Genomic DNA, 23,444 nt, shown 5'->3' on the forward strand with positions numbered 1-23,444 from the left:
ATATTTAAAGCTTTGGTAAAGGAAATGTGGCCCAATTAGAATTAGGCTACAATGAATGTTAGCATGCTAACATGCTCACAATGACGATGCTAACATGCTGGCGTTAAACTGGTATAATATGTACCATGTTCACCATCTTAGTTTAACATTTGCTAACTTAGTTTTGCAGGTATTTTATTGTAACCAAAGTCTTGTCAGATGTTTTGGTCAATTTATAGTCCCCCTCCAGTCAAACAATGTCCCTGGTTCAATTCCAGCCAGTGACCTTTGTTGCATGTCATACCCATCTCTGTCTCTCCCTTGTGTCCTGTCTGCCAGTGGTGGACCAACCAACCAACCAACACTGCCATCCCTACAGCCACCCTGCCAGCATAACTAAAAGTATGAAAACATGAAAAAAGTATGCCATGAAAAAGGTTACAAACTGCTGGTCTTAACAATGAAGGTTGCGCATCATTAATCATGACTTTATCCTCCAACGATCACTTTCATGAAAGTAAAAGTGATTAATAAAGTCTTGATTCGTGCTGTAGGCTAAAAAGCAGGTTGAGAGGAAGCACCAAAAGTTCAAAATCATCAATGCCAGAAATACTGTCTATCCACAGATCAGGAGCTAATGATACAGTTTAATGAAGATCACAAGCAAGTTACAGGTCCAACCTTGTCAAATTGCCATCATGACTTTGACATAAAAGTGACTCTGGTGCTTATTTAAACATGAGGACTACATTGTAAAATTGCCAGAACATTTACACAACAAGGTGTATGTCTGAAAGAGGCTTTATATGTTCTGTCTATTGGTCATAAAGTTGGTGATCTGCAGCTCAATCTGCTGTTACCTCACTCTAGATAACTGGCTGGAATGCAAATGTGTGTGTGTGCGCGCGCTTGTATCTACGTCACCGTTTGACTCACCAAGTCTTTCAACTGAACATAATGCAATTACTGCTCCTGAAAAGAGGACAGTCTCTGTCTGTCTTTCTCCTTTTCTGTGTCAGTAACTTTCTCTGCCTCTGTAACTTTTGTTTCAGTCTCCGGTCAGCTGTACTGTCTGTCTCTGACTTCCTGTCTCTCTCCTCTGTTTCTCAGTTCCAGATCTATTAAAGCAGAGCTGCAGAAATGTTTAGTGGAACTTTTTATTCAGATTGCCACTTTATTAACATGACTGTCCAGAGAGAGCATGTGTGTGTCCGGGGGGTGAGAGTTGTTTCCTTGGGAGACCAATAGGTGAGGGCGAAGGGCATCAGGAATGCCACTGTCTGTGGGCATCAACGTCAGTGCCCCATCCACACACACACACACACACACACGCATGCAAAGAAATATGTCAGAGGCTTTCATTTGCCCTTCACTGCTGTTAGAGAGAAAGAATGATGTAACTTCCTCTGATGATGTAAACTGCTAAATGTATCACTGCAGAAACTTTGGAACACGTTATTGTGTGACATGTAAACTAATAATGTCTGCAGCCTTGTCATCCAGCACAGCTCTGACTGGTGCGAGACGACAGACCTGAATCATAAAACTCTTCACGCATGGACAACATGGAAAGAGCTCTCCATGATGTTCTCCATGAACACACACACATCTGACATGCACATTTGTACTCTACACTTGTATTCCCTAGCACCTAATCCTAATGATACCCTTAACTTAAACCTAATTTTAACACTAAAACCACGTTTTAGCTGTCAAAAAACACTTAAAAGCACTTCAACTGGGACCATGAAGGTTAGTTACTTTCAGTAACTAATAATTATTATATTTCAATAAAATAATAATGAAAATTGGCGCACTAGAAGTCAGTATGCACTTGTAAAAATTCTAAGTCTGAGGTCACTGGTGGTGTGAACATACTGATGTAACAACCAGATTTTGACACTTGAGAATAAAAACACACCACGCAGACGGTCAAAGATCACAACATATAACAGACAGATAGCAGCTAACACTTGCTCATATTGATCCGTCTGTGCACCTCTGTCACTTTAACAAATCCCTGCCTTATAGTAACACAAACACTGGGTTATATAAGAGTGTTATAGAAACATTTCAAATTGGTTATGGCAAAAATAAAGAAATTATTCAAACTTAAGTTTACATTAAAATGAAGTCAGCTGGTTTGTATACCCAAATGTAGCCCTACTGAAATCTTAGCATTTTCTATATGGAAGAATAATCTGGGAGGTTTCCTATTCAGTTCAGAGTTTTACTGGAGCAGAATTAATTCAACATTAGAATATCTGCAGCTGAACACACTTCAGCTCTTTTTATATTAGTTTTTAAAAAAATTAATATTAATATCATATTTTTTTTAACATCTAAAACAGTTCACAAAAAATTAAAGTATCTGACCACAAACGGCCTCCTCAGTTGCCTTGTAATTGGTGCTGTTTGTGTGTTGTCATTATGGTTATCATAAACCACATCCGTCTATTAACCATCTAATCTACAAGACAGCTGTCAGGCTATAAATTACTCTGCTTCTCATCTTTTCTCCAGAGGTTATTTCCTCGTGCAGAGCAGGACTGTTATTTGCGGTCGTCTGGTGGCTGGACATTAAAAACACATTAATGGACAAAATGGAAACTGTTCTGAAAACTACTGAATTAAATTCACAGGATTTCGATCTGGGAGCTGTCTAGAAGAGAAGACTGGTGTTTGTTTGTCAAGGATAAGATAAGACATGATCTGACTGTCTGAAGACATGAACTTTGACCCTCTGAGAGACTGTCTCTCAGAGCAGTAAACCCAAAATCCAGGCTTCAAAACAACTTTTTAGACAGTTGTGGAGGACCACACAGATAAATTCATAAGATATGATCTTGATCCGGAACAGAGCACAGCTTTAGCACTAAAACAACATTTAACCTAAAAGTATATTACAATGTAAAGAGTAGTATAATAAAAGATATCATTGTGTTTCTTATCTTGAGTCATTTCATTCCTTACTATACAGTTACTGTTATCGTATCTCAAACAAGTGTCCACTGATTCTACAAGGAAGATGTCAGGTTATAAATGAACCTGCTTATCACTCCAGTGATTTATGTCCTGAACGGTAGCTACTGTAGCTGAGATCTAAAGGTACTGGAAATCTGATTAAGAATCGCATTTCTTTCATATGACGTTGCATCTGACGTACTGTGCAAAGCATTTGAAGTTTTATCCTGTTTTTTATTCTGACCTCTCTCTCAGAGGTCCAAATGCCAGGATGACATGGGCATTATGATTAGATGCAAATAAAATCAGGGAATCCACGGAAGCAACAAAGGCCTGAGGCATAGGTTACTATGGCAATACAAAACATAGCACACAGTGTAAAGGTAATAAAGGAAAGTCACAGTTGTAAACTGTTAATTTGACTACAATGTGTCCCCAACAATGAGAACCAAAAATAGTAACAAGCAGCTGCACCATGTTCAACCCAACAAGAAACTAAATGAGATTTGTTTGTTTGTGCTGAGCACTGACGGATTATCAATAAACCTGAGGACTACACCTGCTTACATCTTACATCATCTCATCACCTGCATGAATGACCAAACAAGTGAAAAACAAACATTTGTAACAAAGAGAGAGAGAGGCCTGAGCTACTTTAAGATGCAGACAAGCTGTTTAATGTTACACATCCAGCGAAAGCTACAACAAACATGTACAAATACACCTCTGTCATTTCACTTGATCAGAAAATAATTCAGAATATTACCTGAATTATTTACCAGCTCGACTTGTATTCAGTTCTGCTAAAACACATGATACATACACATATCCTTTTCACCACTTGGAATAAGTTCTTTTTGTGGTTAAAAATCAGCCAAATGTACATGTTTCTCCTGTAATTATGTCCCAAGAACACAACCTCGGACTTTGCATATTCTGTATTCATAAAGCCCTGTTGTGAATCTCCCATTGATCATAGTTCATTTTACACTTTGAGCGCCCTCTGTTGGCAAAAAATCCAGTAACTACACTTTCTTTTACACCTGATTACCACCGTAGACATGCAGTAAAAACACAGAAATCACGACAATAAAGAAAGAAGGATATGTTTGGGTGGACAGTAGACTTTTGACAAACCAGCTATGACCTGCAAGGCGAGTGCAACAGGACCAGTGGGGATAGCCATGCTAGCAGATTAGCTTGCTAGCACTACGGCTAGTAAGCTAATCTGCTAGCATGTTTACTGCTGAGTTTATATTTGAAAAAATGGTACAATGGACACATTTCAGTAGGACCTGGTTATTGAAAACAATGTTTGTTGTCTAAAATTACAGTGTCCTCTTCATTATCTGATATTTTTCTAGATATTCTGAACAGAGCTTCTGGAAGTTTTTTTTTCAGTTTTAGGAAAAATTCTGTGATAGGAGAATTGTACTAATTTTTTAAGGGCAATTGTGTTATACTTTTTCCCTACAAGTGGGCAAGCTAGCAATGCTATGGAAAAGTATCCTACTGACGCCTTGGGTTGTGTCCGTCAGTCACATGATCCTCTTCTTGCAGGTCATAGCGGTGATCAAGAACTTCCCTTGGGTGGACTCTGAATCTTCCTGATAGGTTTTTGTGTATTTTACAGTACTTTTATAATCACATAATTTCCCTCTGGTAGAGGCATGCTGACTACACAGCTGTAGTCAGCATGTTAGCGCAAAAAATTATAGAATAAAATTGCATGGTATGCATGGTAGAGCTAAACAAGGGCCCTAGAACATATTGTTTGTTTATTGTCGGAGCTGTGGTACTGGCTATGAGCACCTCTTGATGACATACACTGACCTGGCGTGGTAGCTGGGGTGCCAGGCACTGCTCACTGTGTCCATCCTTCCTTTGTTTGACTCCTGCTGAACCTCACCGAGCTTTGTTGAGTGCCATGAGTGAGGACGAGATGCCGTCTCACTGCGTCTGTAGGGTTAATATACAAAAAGAAAGTTAGTGTACGAACAATATTGGACTTATGGGTTTGCAGCGCAACAATACATTCTGACATAAAGGGATGAGTCATTATCTGTAAAAGAAGTAAAGCTGAACACTTTGGGTCAGCCACCAGAAACAGCTCTCCAGTTAACACTATCACCTCACAGTAAAGGTCAGAACACCTGTAGCCACAATAGCCCTAATGATATACACTAGAAATATAAAATGCTTGGATGGGTGATAAATCCTAGATCCCTACCCCTAGTGGGGTACAAACTGTAATGTTTGATCTGAGTATGGCGCCAGTAAAAAGGTTGTGTTGTTACCTAAATCAAAAGGGTTTCTCCTCTGTACACAGAGCTGCATTGAGGACAATGAGGTCATGTTTCTTGGAATTTGGCAAAACCAAATCACTTGAACCGTAGTTCTCAGAAAACACTTTTAGTTGTTTGTGTTTGAGGGATGCACAATTATGACTTGTTCTTAGGAAGTTTGAATGGACTGGATGCTACGATATAATCTGAAAAAACAAAACTCTGAAGAAGCAACTTTTATCTTCGTGACTCTTTTCTCAAATATACAACTGAATAGCTGATACTAAAATGCTTAAGACTGTTTAACAGAAAGCTGCACAAGATCCAACACTCACACCCCAGTCATGATTTTTACTTTCAATACCATGTTTGTCCCCTTTCATCCTGCACAGAACCATTCATTCACAGAGCTATTAGTGGTCTCACACTGCTGCAGGGAATCAACAACTGAACAGAGTTTATTATCAGAGCTGGAAAACTGATCATTTCAACATTATTATCCCACTGTGTCCTCCCACGATAACACAACATACACACGCACAGCTGCATGATGTTATTCCACAGAGATTTGACTCACCTTCTGCATGTCTTTGCCTCTCCCTTTCCTTCCAATCCAGGAAAAACTGACATACTTTTAACTTCAAGCACCCAAAAACATAACTGATGGCTTTAGTTAAAAAAATAGAAATCTCTAAAAACAGAAATCGTGAGTAAAAACTTCCTTAAGACATACACAACTTTCATGGAACATTACGTTTTATTTAGCAAATTTTTGGCAGAAATATGTATTTGAAACAAATCATTCATTACATATGGACACCAGAAAAGTGGAGAACATTTCTATGGATGTTTTAATAGTATTTTTTATTACTTTGAAACTAACACCGAAACTGACCACAACCTCCGTTCATCGTGAAAGAAAAAGCTACAAATGTCTTACAGCCGTCTTAAGCTAATCTGTATGGGGTCATTTATTGGACTCTTTTTATATTAATAAGTCGGGCCCTTATTTATGATTTTTCATGTTTTATAAGTATATCGAATCATACTTTCATAGAAAACGTCTGTGTTTTCTGACCTGCATCTGAAAACACCATCAACTTGCTGTTGATAGTGTTTTCTATTATGCCACACTACCTCCATGTTCATGTTGTCTTGATAAATTCAGTATAATGTACATTCCCACTAACACCATTAGTGCAACAGATTCACGTCATACTCACCACTCTGCTGCTGTCAGGTTCTATTTTTAACATAAACACTGTCATAAACACTTTTTATCAATGTTGAGCTGCCCTAAATGAAAGTTAGCACTTCCTATGCAGACATGTCACATTAAGAACAATCAAGTGGCTCAAAGGGCATAATCTGTCCTTCATCTGGTAGGCTTTTAATGTGAAACATCTGCTGGGAGTGTTGAGTACCACTGATTGTAACTTAACAGCAATAAAAAAAGGCAAAGTAAAGGTGAAATAATTAGTAAATAAACACAGTATATATTAAAAAGAGAAACTGAGAGTCAGTGGTATGACATGACTTGTATTGATTTTTATTTTTCTCTTCATTGTGTCTTGTACATCTGATGTTGAACATACAAAAAATACTAAATAAATAAATACTGTAAATTGGTTGGAAAAAATCTTAATTTCATGGTGATATTATTTCAAGGACAAAATAATGTGTTTCTGTTTGTAGTGATAATCTTTTCGACATCACTATCATGATATTTTGAACGTGTTATCTAACCAGTTATGATGAAAGAGATGTTGCCTAGTATGGTGGTTTCAATAATCTCCCCTCATCCTCGTCATATTTGACATGTTCTGCTGCTCTGTATTTATCCACACAGATAAACAGGAAAAGATTTTATCTGAGTAAGTAGAAGACAGAGACATGAAAGCCTGCATGTCTCCGAACCACAGGGACCTGGGTAATGACAGGACGTGACTAGAATACCTCAACACCTTATCATCACTTTACACTTTACACAGATATCTCCCCTCTCTGTTTGATTTGGATTGTGTTTCAAATCCAAGTCTTACTCTGAAACCAAAAGATCAAAAAATCTTTTTGTCACCATTTGGCCCTGGATTCATTGTCAATGTTTTAAAAATGCAAATGTCACATCTGAATCAAAAATGTCATGTTTGAGTTCAAGACATAGATGTCATGTCCCAGTCTTAAATGTAAATACTAAGTCACAAACGTCATGTCCAAGTCACCAAGGTCATATCCAAATAATTAATGTAATGTCCGAGCCATAGCCATAGCCAAGTCATAGATGTCAAGTTCAAGTCTTGAATTTTATGACAAGTTATAAACTACATGCCAGAGTCATAAGTTTGTTACAGCGGAGTCACTATAGCATTATCAAGTCATAGATGTCATGTTCAAGTTATAAATATGATGTCCGAGTTGTAAATTTCACATCCAAGTGATAAACATCATGTCATGTCACGCATGTCATAATGCCATGTCCGAATAACATTTGTCATGTCTGAGTCTCATGTCCAGGTCATAAATGTCTTGATCAAGTCATATGTTTTATGTCCAAGTTACCGAGGCCATGTGTAAGTCATAAAAGTCATGTCCAGGTCCCTGGGTCATGTCTAAGTTGAAAGTTTCACAAATTTGGTCTTAAGTCCGCAATACTCAAATCTTAGTCACCAGTTAGTTTCAGTAACCTTTGTGAAATCAAAAAGGAAGGAATTAAAATGAACACCAACAAATTTAAAGCAAGTTTATGACTTCGATATATTACTCATCACGCCATTATTTCAGTCATTGTTTTGTTTTTTTGCTTTCGTTTTGAAATAGAACAAGAAAATGGTGGTGCTGTTTGCCAGATGCAAATTTAAAATTGCCCTGTTCAAGTCCAAGGTCGTCACGTCTCAAGCCATGGTGAAAAAATTGGGACTGAAAGGCGACTCCATTACTCCAACGATTATCACATTCAGTTCGATCAAAACCAGTGATTTTTGATTAAAGTAAGCATGTCAAACGGCTTTCTTTGCTAAAAAGAGTCAGTCATGTTTGTAACTTCAATATTCCTGTTTCACCGGTAACCACATGCAAACTTTAATGAAAAATCTTTAAGCAAACAGTCACAAGTTTCTTTTTGCATAATTGACCCCAGCAAACTTAAATCAGACCTCTTTTCTTAAATGCCTCTTGTCTCTAAATTGAACGTGTGACCTGTTTTACCTGGAGGTGAACCTGAGGACTTTGGAGATGAGACCGGTCGCCAGGCTGTTGACGCTGGCCTCAGATGGCGACCGACACAGTGCCCCTTCTGACCGGCCCAGCTCCGCTTTCTTCTGTTTCTTACGGAGCTTCCTGCGATAGAACACCTCCAACAGCTCCATGGCCTCGATCCAAAGTCCACTTTATCAAAGTTTCTTTCTACTGCTTTCAGCTCTGCTTTAGTTTACTTCTCGAGTTGTTTTGTCTTCTCTTAGTAAGTCATAGAAGGTTCAGTCTCAACACCCTCTTTGCTCTTCACACTGACTACTCTTCAGTCTTTATCGCTGTTTGGCGCGTTTCCTTCTAGAAAGCTTCAAGAAAATCTGTTTTCAAACTCTACCCTCCCCAACCACTCCCTTACATCCTTTCCTGTACTGAAAACTTCCAAAAGCACTTGCTACTTACTGAAATCTACGTTTCTGTTTGAAAGTATTTTGCTCTACCCAAGGTCACCACTTGGATCTTCAGCCATCTTCTTCTGCCATATCTTTTCAAAACTTTTCCTGTATGTGTTGTTTTTTTAACCTCTAACCTAAGAACCTTCCTTTCCTCTCCTACCTGTATCTTCTCTATTTCTACTGAAAACTAACACAAATTACACAAAAGGACTCAGGCCCTGCATTTTCGATTTTCATCTACTTCTCTGTTCCAACAAAACTCCATCGAAAAGACTCACGTTGACCGATCCCGTCTCTACTGCCCTCTGATCTATCTCTTTGCTCCAGTTCCAGTCTGGTGCTGGCAGGTTGGATCGAGTGGCGCTGCGTTGGCCCCCGGCCCCAAGCTCGTTAAGCAAATGAAGCAATTAAGCGTCATTAGGCCACCGTACGATAAAAGTATGAAGTAAACATCCTCGGTCTGGGGCTGCTGGATGGTAGTTGTTGATGTGGTGTGCAAGTGAGAGACACTGAGAGTCTTAAGAGAGAGAGAGAGGAGGGAGGAAAAGAGGGAGGCAGGGTGAGAGATAATGAGAGAGAATGAGTAGCAAGAAAAGGAGGGAGGATGGAGGGAGATAAGAGCCGTTAGGGAGAAGATACTGAGGAATGGAGCAACTAAAAGACTGATAGAGAGCTGGTAGAAAGAGAGGAAATAGTGCGGGAGATAAAGCGAAGGGAGGATTAAAAAAGGCAGAAGGATGGGAGAGAGTGAGCTTCACAAAATTATCTCTCTAGATTTCAGTCATGGAATGAAAATAAAATTGAGAATTACTTTAGGAGAGGGAAAGGAGTGAAGAAAAAGTAATAACGAGCACAAAGGTGAGTGACAAAGGGAGGAGGAGCAGAGCAGCAAGGAAGAGGATCATGGAGGAGGAAGAAGAAGGAGGACAGATAAACAGTGGATTATTGAGCTCATTGCAGCAGACATGGATTTTGAAGCCGCGGGGAGAACGTCTCATGATGCAGCATGTGGTTCTACAGTGAACAATGAACTATTATTGACTGTTAGATTATCACTGTGGACTGGACTCCAAAAGCAATGTGAGACATATTGACAGAGGTTAGAAACCACTGATGATCAGTGTTGGACAAGTTCCATGAAAAATGTAATAAATTACTCATTACTTATGAGTTACACTTATTGTTATTTTTATACAGTTATGGATGGCACTGTCAATCAGTCTGTTGGTCAGTCCACCACTTTGGTCCAGACTGAAATACCTCAACAACTATTGGATGGATTGGTATGAAATTTTGTACAGACCTACGGTACTGAGTCAAACGTTTCAACAAGCTTTCTCATTCAAGTGATTGGGAAAGTGTGTCCAAACATTTGACTGGTACTGTACATGTTCCCCAGAAAACAAATTCTACTGACCTCAGTGACCCTTCTCGACACCTAGTGGTGGCCATGAAATTTGGTACAGACAATCATGTTTACTACAGGACAATTCATACTGATTTCGGTGATCCTCTGACTTATCCTGTAGTGGTACCATGAGGTTGTCATTTTAGGTTCAGAGTATTTTGACAATTACTGGATGGATTTCCAGAAAAAATAGCTACAGATATTCAAGGTCCATATAGAATCAATTCTGATGACTTTGGCCGGTCCTTTAACATTTCATCTCGTACCAAAATTTCAAGTTGTCCAATACTTTGGTTTATGACCAGATACCTGCAAAACTGATGCCATTCCCATACCATTAGTGCATTTTAAGCAATTTTCTTAACTGATAGTCAGCCGTGTTAACAATCAATAATTGATTAATCATTAATAATTCATTATTTACGGTGGACGTTTTTCCATAATAAAGCCATTTTATAAACTGTGACCTATGTTTGCCGCAAATCAGAGTACATAAGGAATTCAAAAGACAGATCAAGTAAACATCAAGTTCCTTGAATTATAAATTAAATAACAAAAAAATAATGACTTAATTTAAAATTACAGAGCTCCCATTCTTCAACTTCAACTTCAATAGAAGACATAAATTAGACCAGACTAGATGTGTTGTCCACCAATTAAAACATGTGACCCATTTTTATTTAATAAAAAGTACTATAGCCAACAGTATTAAATAACCTGTTACGCATACCCTACATGAGGGATGTGCATTGTTGACTGTAGCTAACGGTACTCCAGCTGCTGGAAACAGCTGCTCAGCTGGAACAGATGTCTCAGAAATCTTTCAAAATGTATTGTCACTGCTGAAATGCATTTATACACAAAACAGGAGAGTATCACTTATACAGTTCATCACATTTGTGTTGATTTCGTTGGACCATTGTGTAATTGGAGTCCTGCTTGTCCTGAATGTTAGCACCGCAGCTAGAGTGGTGTGTCAGTCTTCATCCACTAATAAGAACTAAAATATAACATCGAAGATGGGGGATTGGACAAATTAAGTAATTATTCTTTTAATGCAAAGTCTTACACAAAGCAAATTTAAGAGGCAGCAATTACAAAGTCAAGAGCAAGTTACAATTCAATGTGAATTTGCCCTGCATGCCAGTTGAAAATGTTTCTACTTGAATGAAAAATTTGCTCATATTCTGGTGATTTATGATTTGACTTCAGAAGCACTGAGACATGAGAGGAAAAAGAAGAGAGACTGGAGGGAAATAACAAAGAATTTCTGGTGAGTTCTGAGTTCAGTCAGAAGCTGAGCTGAAAACTGACAAACTACCACACACGGTGGGTGTGTCTGTTGCTAGCTAGCTTACAGCCAATGTCTGCACAGTTGGTACATTCGCTGTTTGGGGTATATAAACACAAATGTGTGAATTATTCTCGCTTTCTGTCTGAACACACCTTTATTCAGTGACTTGCATCCACCTGTGGAATCACAGTAATTATTCTCCTGACTGGTGAAAGCATCTTGCATTTTAACTACGTTATGTCTTTACCAGTATCTCGTGTTAGCAGTTCTTGGAAGGAAAAACAAAAACCATGTCCATTATTTAGAACAGCTCGAGGTGCTTTCCAACAGTTCCAAAGCCTGTATCTCCTGTATTTAACTCCTATACAAACGGAAAACAAGAAATTGTGATTTAACAAGCAAGCCTTCGGTTTCGAAAGATTTGACCATCAACAGCTAGCTTAGCCCCAGTGACTGCACACAGTACTCCAGAAATCCTGTTTAATTGTGAAGCTGTGAGGTTCACAAACCTATAACTCTGAACAAAACCGGAGTACACTCTGGATTTAAATGCATTTTTAATATGAGAATGCACATACCCTTGGTACACACAAACAGATGTTTTCACTTCTTTTGCCAAATGTGTGTGTGTGTGTGTCTGTGTGTGTGTGTGTGTGTGTGTGTGTGTGTGTGGGAGAGAGAGAGAGAGAGAGAGAGAGAGAGAGACCACTGGTATGCTCTAAATCTGTGTTTATCTGTCCCCTGCCTATCCCACCCTTGTTAGCTTGATGTGGTCAGATATGACCTATTTCACATTAACACCTGTTTATTGTGATACAAATCATACTACTTGCACCTGCAACTGATTGTAGCACAACCACAATGGGCATACACATTTGACTGTTGAAGAATACTGTTGTATTTATTAGACCAGAAAAAAGAATCAGGCGTGACTAGTGGTACAGAATTAAACCCAGGGACAGGCAGGCAAACAGAGGCATGACATGCAGAGATTGGTCTGTATGTGTCTGTGTGTGTTTTCCCCTCATGATCCAGACGTTTTGGGAATGAAAAGTTTCCTGACACAAGATCTTCAGAGGCAGTGAGTATTCATGTCATCCTGACATAAAGACAGTGAATGGATGCCATGCACACTAGTGGCCATATTATTACCTGTTCGTTGGCACATGTTAATTTTTATTTGTTATCCCAAGAATTGACAATTACCTGTTTGTGGGAGGAAACCCATGTGAACACAGAGGCAGAACATGCAAACTCTGCACAGAAGCACCAGTCTGGCTCAAACCTGTCAGGCAGTATTTTACTCATCTATGTTGTTCTTGAGTTTAAGGGCATAGTCACTCATCCTGACACAGCTGTACAATAGTGCCAAATCAAAACAAGTGTTTGACCTCTCCTGTGAAATACAAAAATGCACTTAGTGCCTCAAACACACCATGAACATGAACCCCTATTTTCTATGACTTTCCCATCATGCTGGCTGGTAGGATTTGTATCACAATGGGGGTATTCAGTAATGCACAAAATTATCCAGGAAGTAGCTCTGCAATCCGATGGCCACTGTAATATGAATTCTGGGTAAAAACCTTTAAAAACCCTTTGAAACTTTAAAATATGCATAGCTGAATTAAAACGCACTTGATAACTTGAAACAGTTGACATGGCACTGATGGATGATAAAACTATCAGGCTGGTAGTCATGCGAGTAAAATATGATCCGGACAAGTCATTGTCATGTCCATCAATGCGAATAAGACCTAGGTTATAAAAAATGAACTTTTTTTGTCTGTTTTACAAATTTTTCCTTTAACTACACAGAAATATAACACAGCTTGTGCTTGTCTTATTTGATATTAGAGAGATGTTTGGCCCGAACCTGTATGTGTAGCTGCTTGTTTCTTTCTGAGTAATTTCTACATTCCCTTTTCCAACACTGATAACTGGTAATGATAAGAAAGTTGCTTACATTTTTTAGATCAAACATTGGAACAAGGTTTACGGGGGAGAAGAGGAACCCGACAGAGTCCATCACTAGTAAGTAACAACTGCAGTATTTAAGATGAGATATTAGTCAATGTTAACCACTATTTCTAAACCTTACATTGTAATTAATATATGTAATATGAAGTATGATTTCTTAAGTACTTTAATGATCTCATCAGAGTACATTTGTAAGACATTTCCCCCACTGGCGATAGAAAAACTAAGTAACTTACTTTTATCTTCCTACTTGTGAGTTGCCATACTGAAAGGGGAATAGACCCTTTTCAAAGACATGTCATCATCATCATTGTCATCATCATCATCGATCCTTTATTTAATTCTCAGGAGAACATTGAGAGAAAGACCCTCATGACCCTCAGACATGTCATAACGGGATAAACACAGCTGCAGTTAATACAATTATTAGATAGTTGGTTTGATTTTGGTGTACCAATTGGCACTTCTACAGGTTTTTAACATTATTTTACATATCTAAACATTAAATCTAAACACAAACACTGCAAGTTAAAGTTTGAGATGATTTTAATATTTTATACAGTATTTTTAGACTTTTTATTTTGTCATTTGTCATTTTGCAATCTTGAGCATGTGTTAACAGATGTGTAATAATTTAGGAAAAATCTGCAAAACCTTTGATGAAAATTTCTGTAATTTATTGTTTTTACACTTTATTTGAATTATTTTATTTTAATTTTATGGTTTTTGTTCAGCCGTTTTGACCGTTTTTTTTACGATTTCTTTTTAAAGTGTACTGTGACCTCTTCCAGTACCCCTGAATTCTCCTCAACAACAATTTGAGCCTCATTAAGACATCTGTTAGCCTCTCAAGGACTTCATGCTTGATTACAGTGATCAAGGGTCACTGTAATCTCCTCTAGAATCCACACGAGGGCCACTGAAAGCTTTTCTAGGGCCCTCCTGGAACTAACTCAAGGACTCCATGCTTCCTCAAGGACCACTGTACTCTACTCACTATTGTTTATAATCAGTCAATACTTGTAAATGTGCAACAGATCCAAACTCATATCAGTTAATACACATTAAAGTATTTAGGTATTGTTCCTGAAAACACAGGTATGACTGCAGCTCTGTGACCGACTGTGTGTTGTCGCATCAGAAACAGAAGAAGAAGAAGAAGCGTCTGCAGGTTAAATATACAGGTGTTGGTACCTATGCAGGTGTAGCCCCTCCCAGTACAATAACAGATGATTCCCAGCACTCCAGCGGCTGGATTACTGGGAATTATGTGTCATGAGAATGTCGTAAGACGTGTCTGAGATCACAGAAAGAAATGGATGACGGGACGGTGTGGAAATCCTCTCCCTTTGTAGTGTTCAAATCAGGTGTCAAGGCTGCAACTTTCTGCCTTAAGGTGCAGAGCTATATGTGTGTGCCCTAGTTTCATCAGAACACACACACACACACACACACACACACACATACACACACAGGTGTATAGCCTAGCTTGACACAAACACTGGGAGCAGAGGGGAAAGTGCTTTCCTTGCTCTATCTTAAGAGAAAAAATATCCACATTCCAACAATTTTAGAGCTTTCTGATTTACTGCCTATCTTGTTTGTTGAGCAGGATTAGAAACAGAAATGAAAAAATGAGACATAGCAGAAGTTATCACTGGAACTATTTTTTGACCAACCACAGCTGGATACATTGACAGCATATATCATCTTATAAGTCCTTTCCTCAGTGGGGTTGCCTGGTTTGAGTTTCTCTTTATCTGAATCGAGAGTCTAAGGTAGAGAGTGTTGTATGTTGTAAAGCCTCTAGGGGCAAATTTGTGATTTGTGATATTGGCTTATATACAATTGACTTGACTTGACTACAGGATGGAAAACACTGACAAACAGAATTCAAAACAGAACCTGATTGGTTGAGGTAAGAGCCATGAGGAAAATATAAAGTGAGCTGATACAAACTTTTATAATGAACCACTAAGAGAAAAGAAATGTTTGTGCTGACACAGTTTGATTCAAACTGTCTTTATTGCCCTGTGTGTGTGTGTGTGTGTGTGTGTGTGTGTGTGTGTGTGTGTGTGTGTGTGTGTGTGTGTGCAGGGTGTGTCTCTCTGAACAGAGACCTTATCTGTTGCCGTGGGAAACTGTTCCACCAGCCCATAATAATAATCTCTCTGATCTGCCCGGAAACCAAAATTGGATAGAGAGAGAGAGAGAGAGAGAGAGAGAGATTGAGAGGTGGGCAAAAGTGAATCCAGAGGACACATTTTTAAAGTGTGTGTGTGTGTGTGTGTGTGTATGCGTAAATGTATCAAATATGGTTGTGAAACTATGTTAATAGCTTGTATGTGTGTGTTTGGGGTGTGCCAAAATTGCATCAAAAGTATGCATGTGTCAAAACTGTGTATGTGCTTGTGTACTTTATATGGAGTTATGGATGGTACTGGTACTACTTCTGCCTCCTCAAAGACTTCCAGATCATCCTCAGGGATTTCTGGTACCTCCGAAAATAGTCCTGGAACATCCTCAAGGACCTCTCAAATCTCATCAAGGACTACAATATGCAGACTAAATGAACCACAACCACACAAAAGGTTGCCTCTCTGACTGGCTGGAAGGTTTCTGTTTATACCTTATAACAGGACACTTGGTGTCTACATAGTTCTGGTCAGAAGTTTAACCACCGTTCTAAAGGTATATTAAACTGCAGGTAACCATAGCAACAGCATGCTTCAGACCATGTTAACAAACCTAATCATGACAGTCTGCATTAAATGTAAACCAAAGTATGTTCCCACCCACCACCAAAACACAGGATTAGATGCTGCTGTGATTCCCAAATTGATTGACTAACACTAGACTGCACTGTTTGCCTTTGAACTGTGTGTGTGTGTGTGTGTGTGTGTGTGTGTGTGTGTGTGTCTGTCATAGGCTACTTTCGGGGACAAATTTCGGACTACAGACCAGTTAATTGGGGATGGCTTGTCCAATTGGGGACACTAGCTGTGTGTGTGTGTGTGTGTGTGTGTGTGTGTGTGTGTGTGTGTGTGTATAAGGGAGCTAGTGTTACACTGGTGTGTGTGTGTTGTGCAATGATGTGATGATGTCGTCTTAGAAAAATGCGGTGATTCAACCAAAGAAGCATCTGAGGAGGAAAGAAGAAAGAAAATGAAAGGAAAAGAAACAAGGTGAGAGGAGATGGGGGAGGAAAGGAGAGGTGAAGATGGGGGAGGAAAGGTAAGGAAATGAAAGGAAAGAAAGAAGGAGAGGAAGAGGCAAAAGGGAATGAAAGGGAGAAGAGGAGAGGGAAGAGAGGAGAGGGAGAAATAAAAGAAAAGGAAAGAAGGAATCAGAGAAAGGAGAGAGGACGACTGTTTATAAATCATTGTCCTTTCCAGATTAACACCCAGCCTCATGGGGCTCTGGCCCACTTCCTGTTTTTGGACCAATCAGATACAAGCATTGCAATACCCCAACTCCCCCCTCGTCTCTCCTCAGTGTTATCTGATAACCACCCTGAGCCCAGGGGATTGTGGGAGAATAGAGTCATTCTGGCTGTTTATCTGACTCTGTGAGACCAACAGTAGAGTACATTTTAATGACTCTGTTGTTACAATCACTGCAAACATGTTGCTCAAAGGCACTGCAGCAGGACAGCAGCTGATATCTAACTTGAAGCCTGCAGGATGTGCGCTGCAACTGCTCAGTCACCCTTCCAAACTGACACCATATATATATATATATATATATATATATATATATATGGAGCTGCAAGCTTTCCAGAAATTGAGAACCTTGTTTTCAAACTCTACAGTAGATTTTCAAGAAGTTTCAAGGACCGACAGTCGAAGATTTGGAATGAAGTATTGGGTACAGGCTTCAACTTTCTTCAAATCTAACATGATATAATGATAACTGCCGGGAACTAGACGACAGGGCACACAAAATCAACAAGGGTAAATGTCTGTAGTCACACTAGCACCGCCCTGAGGCTGGGATGTTCACTACACACACACACACACACACACACACACACACACACACACACACACTGTATTTTCAGAACCTGACCTCCATATTAGGATGAAACTGGCTGTAGCAGAGTGTCAGTATTTATAGACTGTTTGTCTGTACAGACTGGGTTTAGACACACAACACTGTTAGAGAGAGAGGTAGAGAGAGGGAGAGAGAGGGGTGGTAAAGTGACATTAGTGTTGAACCAGGAAACTACTGTAGATTAGATGTATATGCCTCATACGTTCACACACGTCAACATAACATGTTATTCACACAGAACATGGTTTTTTATCACAGAACCTTGTAACTTCTTGTCGTAGTGACCTAGACCAGCTGATGGGGGACCAGTACACCTAAGTGCACTCTGCTAAATGAAAAACACGGCAAATGTCAACCCTCTCCTTCAAATACAAATACTTTGCATTGGCAAATACATTTATTACTAATACAACCCTGAACCCTGATTACGTTTTTTATAATCAATACGACAAGAAAACTTTTATAACAAATCTATGTGCAAACTGGTTACTGATGGCATATTTCATTTGTTTTTCTTACAATATCCTCTTGTGCAACCAAAGAATGATTAACTGTAACATTGAAAGATATCTACTTGATTTGACTCAGATAAACTTTTTAATACATTTTGTACAGAAGCAGGACTGTAGATTTTGTCCCCAACCACTTACATTGTAAGTGCATTACAGTATGAAGGGTCTTCTAATGGTCAGTGTGAACAGGAGGAATGATTATAGCAAGAAAAACCTATTTCAATGTTATTTGGGGAACCTGACTATTGTTTTAAGACAGAATTGAAAAACTGTGAACCTGTCCATGTCCATGTTTTTTTGGTTCTTTTCAGGCAATTCAAAGTGCATGGTTAACAGTACTCAGTACAGATTTAGCATCACACTCCTGTAACACTGTCAGACTCACTATTGGACAGTTTTTAAAAAAGTATCAAAATCAATGCAGCAGATTCAAAGATATTGTCTTTTTTTTATTTCGTGGACTCTTCTTCCTTGTCAAAACCTGGTGCCTACATTACCCATAATGCAACCACTAACAGTTCAGTTGGCGATTCTGGTGTGTTATGCTTGTGGCGGCTTGAGCTGCTAGCTTCAAGCAGAGATGAGGAGCGGGCTACATCCATAAATTTCTTTCATTTTCAACCAATGCTGACTCTAGTGACATCACTTGGGACAATTCATTTATTTTATTTATTCATATATGTAGCTGTGTTCCCCAATAGCTGTAAACACACTTTGATGTGTAGCATCCTCAACTTAACTGTTCACTCTCACAGCTTTCATCAACCTCATTTTTGCCAACGTCATTTTTCCGTTTTCAACAAAAAAAACTCTGAGAAATCAAGTATACACTACATGCCCAGCACCAAACAGCAGACAGACAAATTTAGTGACTAGCTTGTGCTTTAGCAACGGATGAGTCAGATAAACTGTACTAACAGGACAGGTATCATAATCAAGTAACATTAAACCTAGTGAAATATAGTCTGACTCAGTGCGAGTCCTGGAGCTGGGGAGAGCAACAGGTGAGCCAACTGTCAATCACAGCAACTCCCACATGACAGACATTAAAGCTACTGTAAATCTTCAAATCTTATTAACGGAGCAATCATTTCGAAAATGATCACCAGCACACTTATTAGAGGGCCTGAATTTAGAGATTGAGACCATAATGACTCGTTGAAAAAAGGACTGACTTAGTATTCCTAGAGAGAAGTTGAGGCTTTTTGAATGGGAGTCAACTGGAGCATCTAGCAGCCATAGTTGGCACTTTAAGGTTCTTCCTCATTGGCTTCAGCCTCAAGCCATGGTAGTTGGTGCTTGGTTAATAGCCGACTGTTTGTAATAACTACGTATATATTTGTATCAACTTAAATGGTGCTACTATGCCAGTGTTGTGTTTACAGCCTGTTTCCACTTCCTCCAAATGATAAAAAAATTATGAATGCAGGTTTAATGTAAAATACTGAAAAAGTCAACACTAACTTTTTCCACCACCATCAATGAGAGTAGACTGAGAGGTGTTGCTAATACTTGTCCAACCCTTTTATATAAATGTGGCATACACTAAATTAGACTGTTAACTAATATCAACACCTCTCAGTATAACACAATACAATTCAACAGTGGCACAAACTACAGCCTTGAAAAAGGATTAGTGTTTTTTTGCCAGGTGAACCTAATAAACTGACAACTGATTCATGTTGGTTTGGGGAAATGTGTTCAAATTGATGCACGGGACACGTAAACATGTAAAAATGTGAAGTCTTATGATTAGTTTCAGCTGCACAATGTGAGTGGGTTTAAGAGCTATCAATATCATTTGATTTCTCACACAGTGTGACACCTCATTTTAATGATAAACAAACAGCTGGACTGATTTGTGATGATGCAGCTGATGAAGACACAGGAAACACTGTGAGGTGGTTACCGTGGCAATGTGAGCGGTTTGTTTTCCTGTTGAGCTGAGTTTGAACCCTGAATCACAAACATACAACGGGACACTAATAAATCCTCTGACCGTAAAACACACACACACACACAGAAAGGAAGCGCACACAGGACATCCTAACGCTAGGGGTCATGACCTCCTCAGTTGACAGCGGTAAACTTGTCACTGATTTGACATCATTTCCTGTTTTGACCCGCAGGGTGTGCAACCGACAAACATGTTCAGAAAAATAAAGAGGATTTATCGACACTGGAAGGAACCTAGTCCTCAACTAGACAGGAAGTCCAGGTCAGTGACATTATGGCTGTGAGCACAACTCTGAGGAGTTTAGTCTTTTGCACATTGATGGGGGGTCTCAGCGCTCTCCTACCTGTTCTTGATGCGTAGTTGGACTCCTCCTGCTGAACATGTTCTGCTGCGGTGGGATGAGTGCAGTGTTTGTTGTTGTTGTTGTTGATGATGATGTGGTGGTGGGGGCGATGGAGAAGAAAGAGGGGGAGGAGACGGAGGAGGAAGAGCAGGGAGGGAGGGAGGTGAGGTACCAAACTCCTCAATGTATCCTGGATCAAACTCCCTAAAGAAGGAGACAGAAAATAAAAACGTTATTCCTGCTTGCGCTGCATGATGTTTGGTATTTTTTTACACTTATCTATATCGTAATGAATGTAGAGAATTACTTCCATATGTGAACAATGTAGATTCTCAAATAAAAGACATTCAATCAATGAGAATGCTGTTGCCAATAAGAACAAATAAAGCTCACTAATTATTTCAATCACTTCTACTTTGCTGCTTTTGTGATCTGTTAAGTTACTGTCAATTAAATTTAATACTTCATGCAGATGTTTCACATTAAAAGCCTGCCAGGAACAGGAGGGTTTATGACTTTTGAGACACATAGGGCTTTTAATGTGAAATATCTGCACTAAGTATGGAGTTTCACTGATGGTAGTTTAACAACGACAGACAGAAAGACAAAGCCTCAAGATGGATTTCAAAACTTATCTCAATAGAATATTGTTCTCTTCCTGACTGTCTTTCAAATAAACCAAATGATCAAACCAGATTTTCTGGCCTACATCAGATTAGCTAATCTACAACCATCACGCCTCCAGATTCACCACATGGCTGCCAAAATAAACCAGGCCTGCAGTTCAAACTGGACCGTCTGCTTGTCTGTTTTCTTTTCCTATAACATCACCTTCATATTTCAGTCATTCATCACCACAGAGTGTGCTCAGTGAACTACAAGTCAAATGTCAGCTATTGAATTGACAATAGTGAGAAGGTCAGAGTTCAGCTGTCAAAGGATGCTGCAAGCAGAAATACTACTGGGAATCCTTTTGTTACTCAAAAAAGAGAGAAAAAAAGACTTCATGTTAAAGTATGGGGTCCAGTCAATCACCTGTCCACTCAACAATACACACACACACACACACACACGTACACACACACACATATGCACACATACAGTCATGTTTCCATCACTTCAGAGGACATTACATTGACTTACATTCATTTCTTGGAGACTTTTTCTAACTTTAACCATAACCACCACATGCCTAACCCTTACCCTAACCTTAACATAACCCTAAACTAACTTTAACTTTAAACCAAGTCTTAACTGTAAAATTAATGATTTACATTAAGGGGACTTGCTTTTTGTCCCCATAAGTCCCAACATGACTTTGTAAACAGGTTTATGTCCCCACAACATGAGGAATACCTGGTACAAACACACACACACACACACACACACACACTGACATTGGATAAACAGGTTCATTCAGATGACTCTTTGCTGACTGTTTATTTGTACATTTTGTACATGTATTTAAAGCAACAGTCCAACATTCAGTGTTTATCAGTTTCATCTCAATGTGTCATACCAACCTGTGTGTCAAGCAAGACAAGATAAAAACTGAGACAAAAACAACTGTAAACATACTACATACAGCTATAAAATAAACAGCCAAGCAAACATATTTGAGAGACCCCAGTGCATGTTTGCCTAGGTGCAGCCTTGGAGAGGTCTAGTTCCAGCTTCATTCCTTTAGATGAGGCCACTCTGCTGACACAGCGTGGGGTGCCAATGCCAAGGCAAAAAAACATGAAACCTAGCTCAACTTATTGCCTGACCACAACACAAAATCATCCGGCAAGGCTGCATTGACCAATGAAATACATGCAAGTGCACATAGTAGTTTGTAACATGAACGCTGTATTTCTGTTTACGTTGCAATCATCATGACAGATAAAACAAGCAGTAAAAGCAGTAAAATCATGGCTCTGTTGCTCAAACTGGACTTTCAATCTGTTTTCGGTCTGGACGCCCACTGACTGTTCAGGGGTCAGCCTACGTTGAGTTACATGTGTGTCACATGACTTGCTTAGATGTGATGTCTTGCTGTGGATGGTCCATGCCAGGTTCACCACTGAGGGTTGATGAACCTGCAGCTGATAAACTTTGGTTTATAGTTCGACATTATGCACTTCAGTGATGAATGAAGCAAACCTGCCAGCTAGTTCACTCCCTACTCACTGCAACATATATCCAACGCACCATTTGAATTATGGAGGTGGCCTTCAGCTGCCAGTGCTCTGCTCACTTTTTGCTGCCACATTGCTCATCTTAAAGCTATGCTGTTGCTTGTTGCTATGGCTGCTGCTGCTGTTCATACAGCATTTCATAAGCGCCACCTCCACCTCAGCATCCACCTGTAGGCTCCGAGGTTACCTTCCCCTTATCATCGTCTCTCCCCGCTCTCCCCCAATCTAAGTCAGAGCCTAGATGCCAAAAAAATCACTGCTGTCCTCTGCTGGCCAGATCACACATCTGGTTGCAGTCTGTTTTCCTGGCTGAAAATTCTGCGTTTAAACATGCTCTTAATACCATAGTTTAACTTGTAAAATCATAATAACTTGGCATGTAAACATATGAAGATCTTGCATGATAATTCCCACTAGCCACTCCAATTACAAGAAGCAAAAGACAAACTGATAGAGACAACAGATAATTCAAATAGGAATGGATGGAGATACACATTCATCCTCCTAGAGTCCAGTAACTGAACCTGTGTGTTCACACTGAACCCTTTTCCCATTTCTCTCTGTAAGTCATGGTACCTGCAAAATCAATAAAATAAAACACTGTGCTATTAAAACTACATGAGAGATGATTTCAGTTCTATGCATTTTAGTATTTTAATGAATGCTTTGACCTTTATTGACTGTAGGCTGTTGTACATAGGTATTATTTTGGTTAATTATGTTTTGGGTCCCTGATATACACAGCGTCACTGTGGTTCAGGAACAGTTCAGGTCACTGTTAAAAAGAAACTTTTCATATCAGATCTGAAAAAAAAAAATACTGTTGTCATCAGATAACAAAAGCCTCA

At 39.3% G+C, this 23,444-nt stretch overlaps 1 protein-coding gene across 3 annotated transcripts in view; it reads right to left on the reverse strand.

Annotated features, from left to right (window-relative positions):
• The window catches only part of shroom3 (shroom family member 3), a 75,048-nt gene that overhangs the window by 26,240 nt on the left and 25,364 nt on the right, over positions 1-23,444 (reverse strand). For 2 of the 3 annotated variants that reach the window (XM_067575067.1, XM_067575069.1), the window contains 2 exons: positions 20,417-20,620; positions 4,777-4,902 (listed from right to left, as the gene is read on the reverse strand). In XM_067575067.1, the coding sequence (XP_067431168.1) occupies positions 4,777-4,902; positions 20,417-20,620 (330 nt within the window). Of the gene's footprint in view, positions 1-4,776; positions 4,903-8,432; positions 9,268-20,416; positions 20,621-23,444 lie in introns of those variants that run through there. The other variant, XM_067575068.1, reaches the window with a different exon arrangement.

Source organism: Thunnus thynnus, chromosome 19, assembly GCF_963924715.1.
Source record: "Thunnus thynnus chromosome 19, fThuThy2.1, whole genome shotgun sequence".
In the NCBI taxonomy this organism is placed as follows: domain Eukaryota; kingdom Metazoa; phylum Chordata; class Actinopteri; order Scombriformes; family Scombridae; genus Thunnus; species Thunnus thynnus.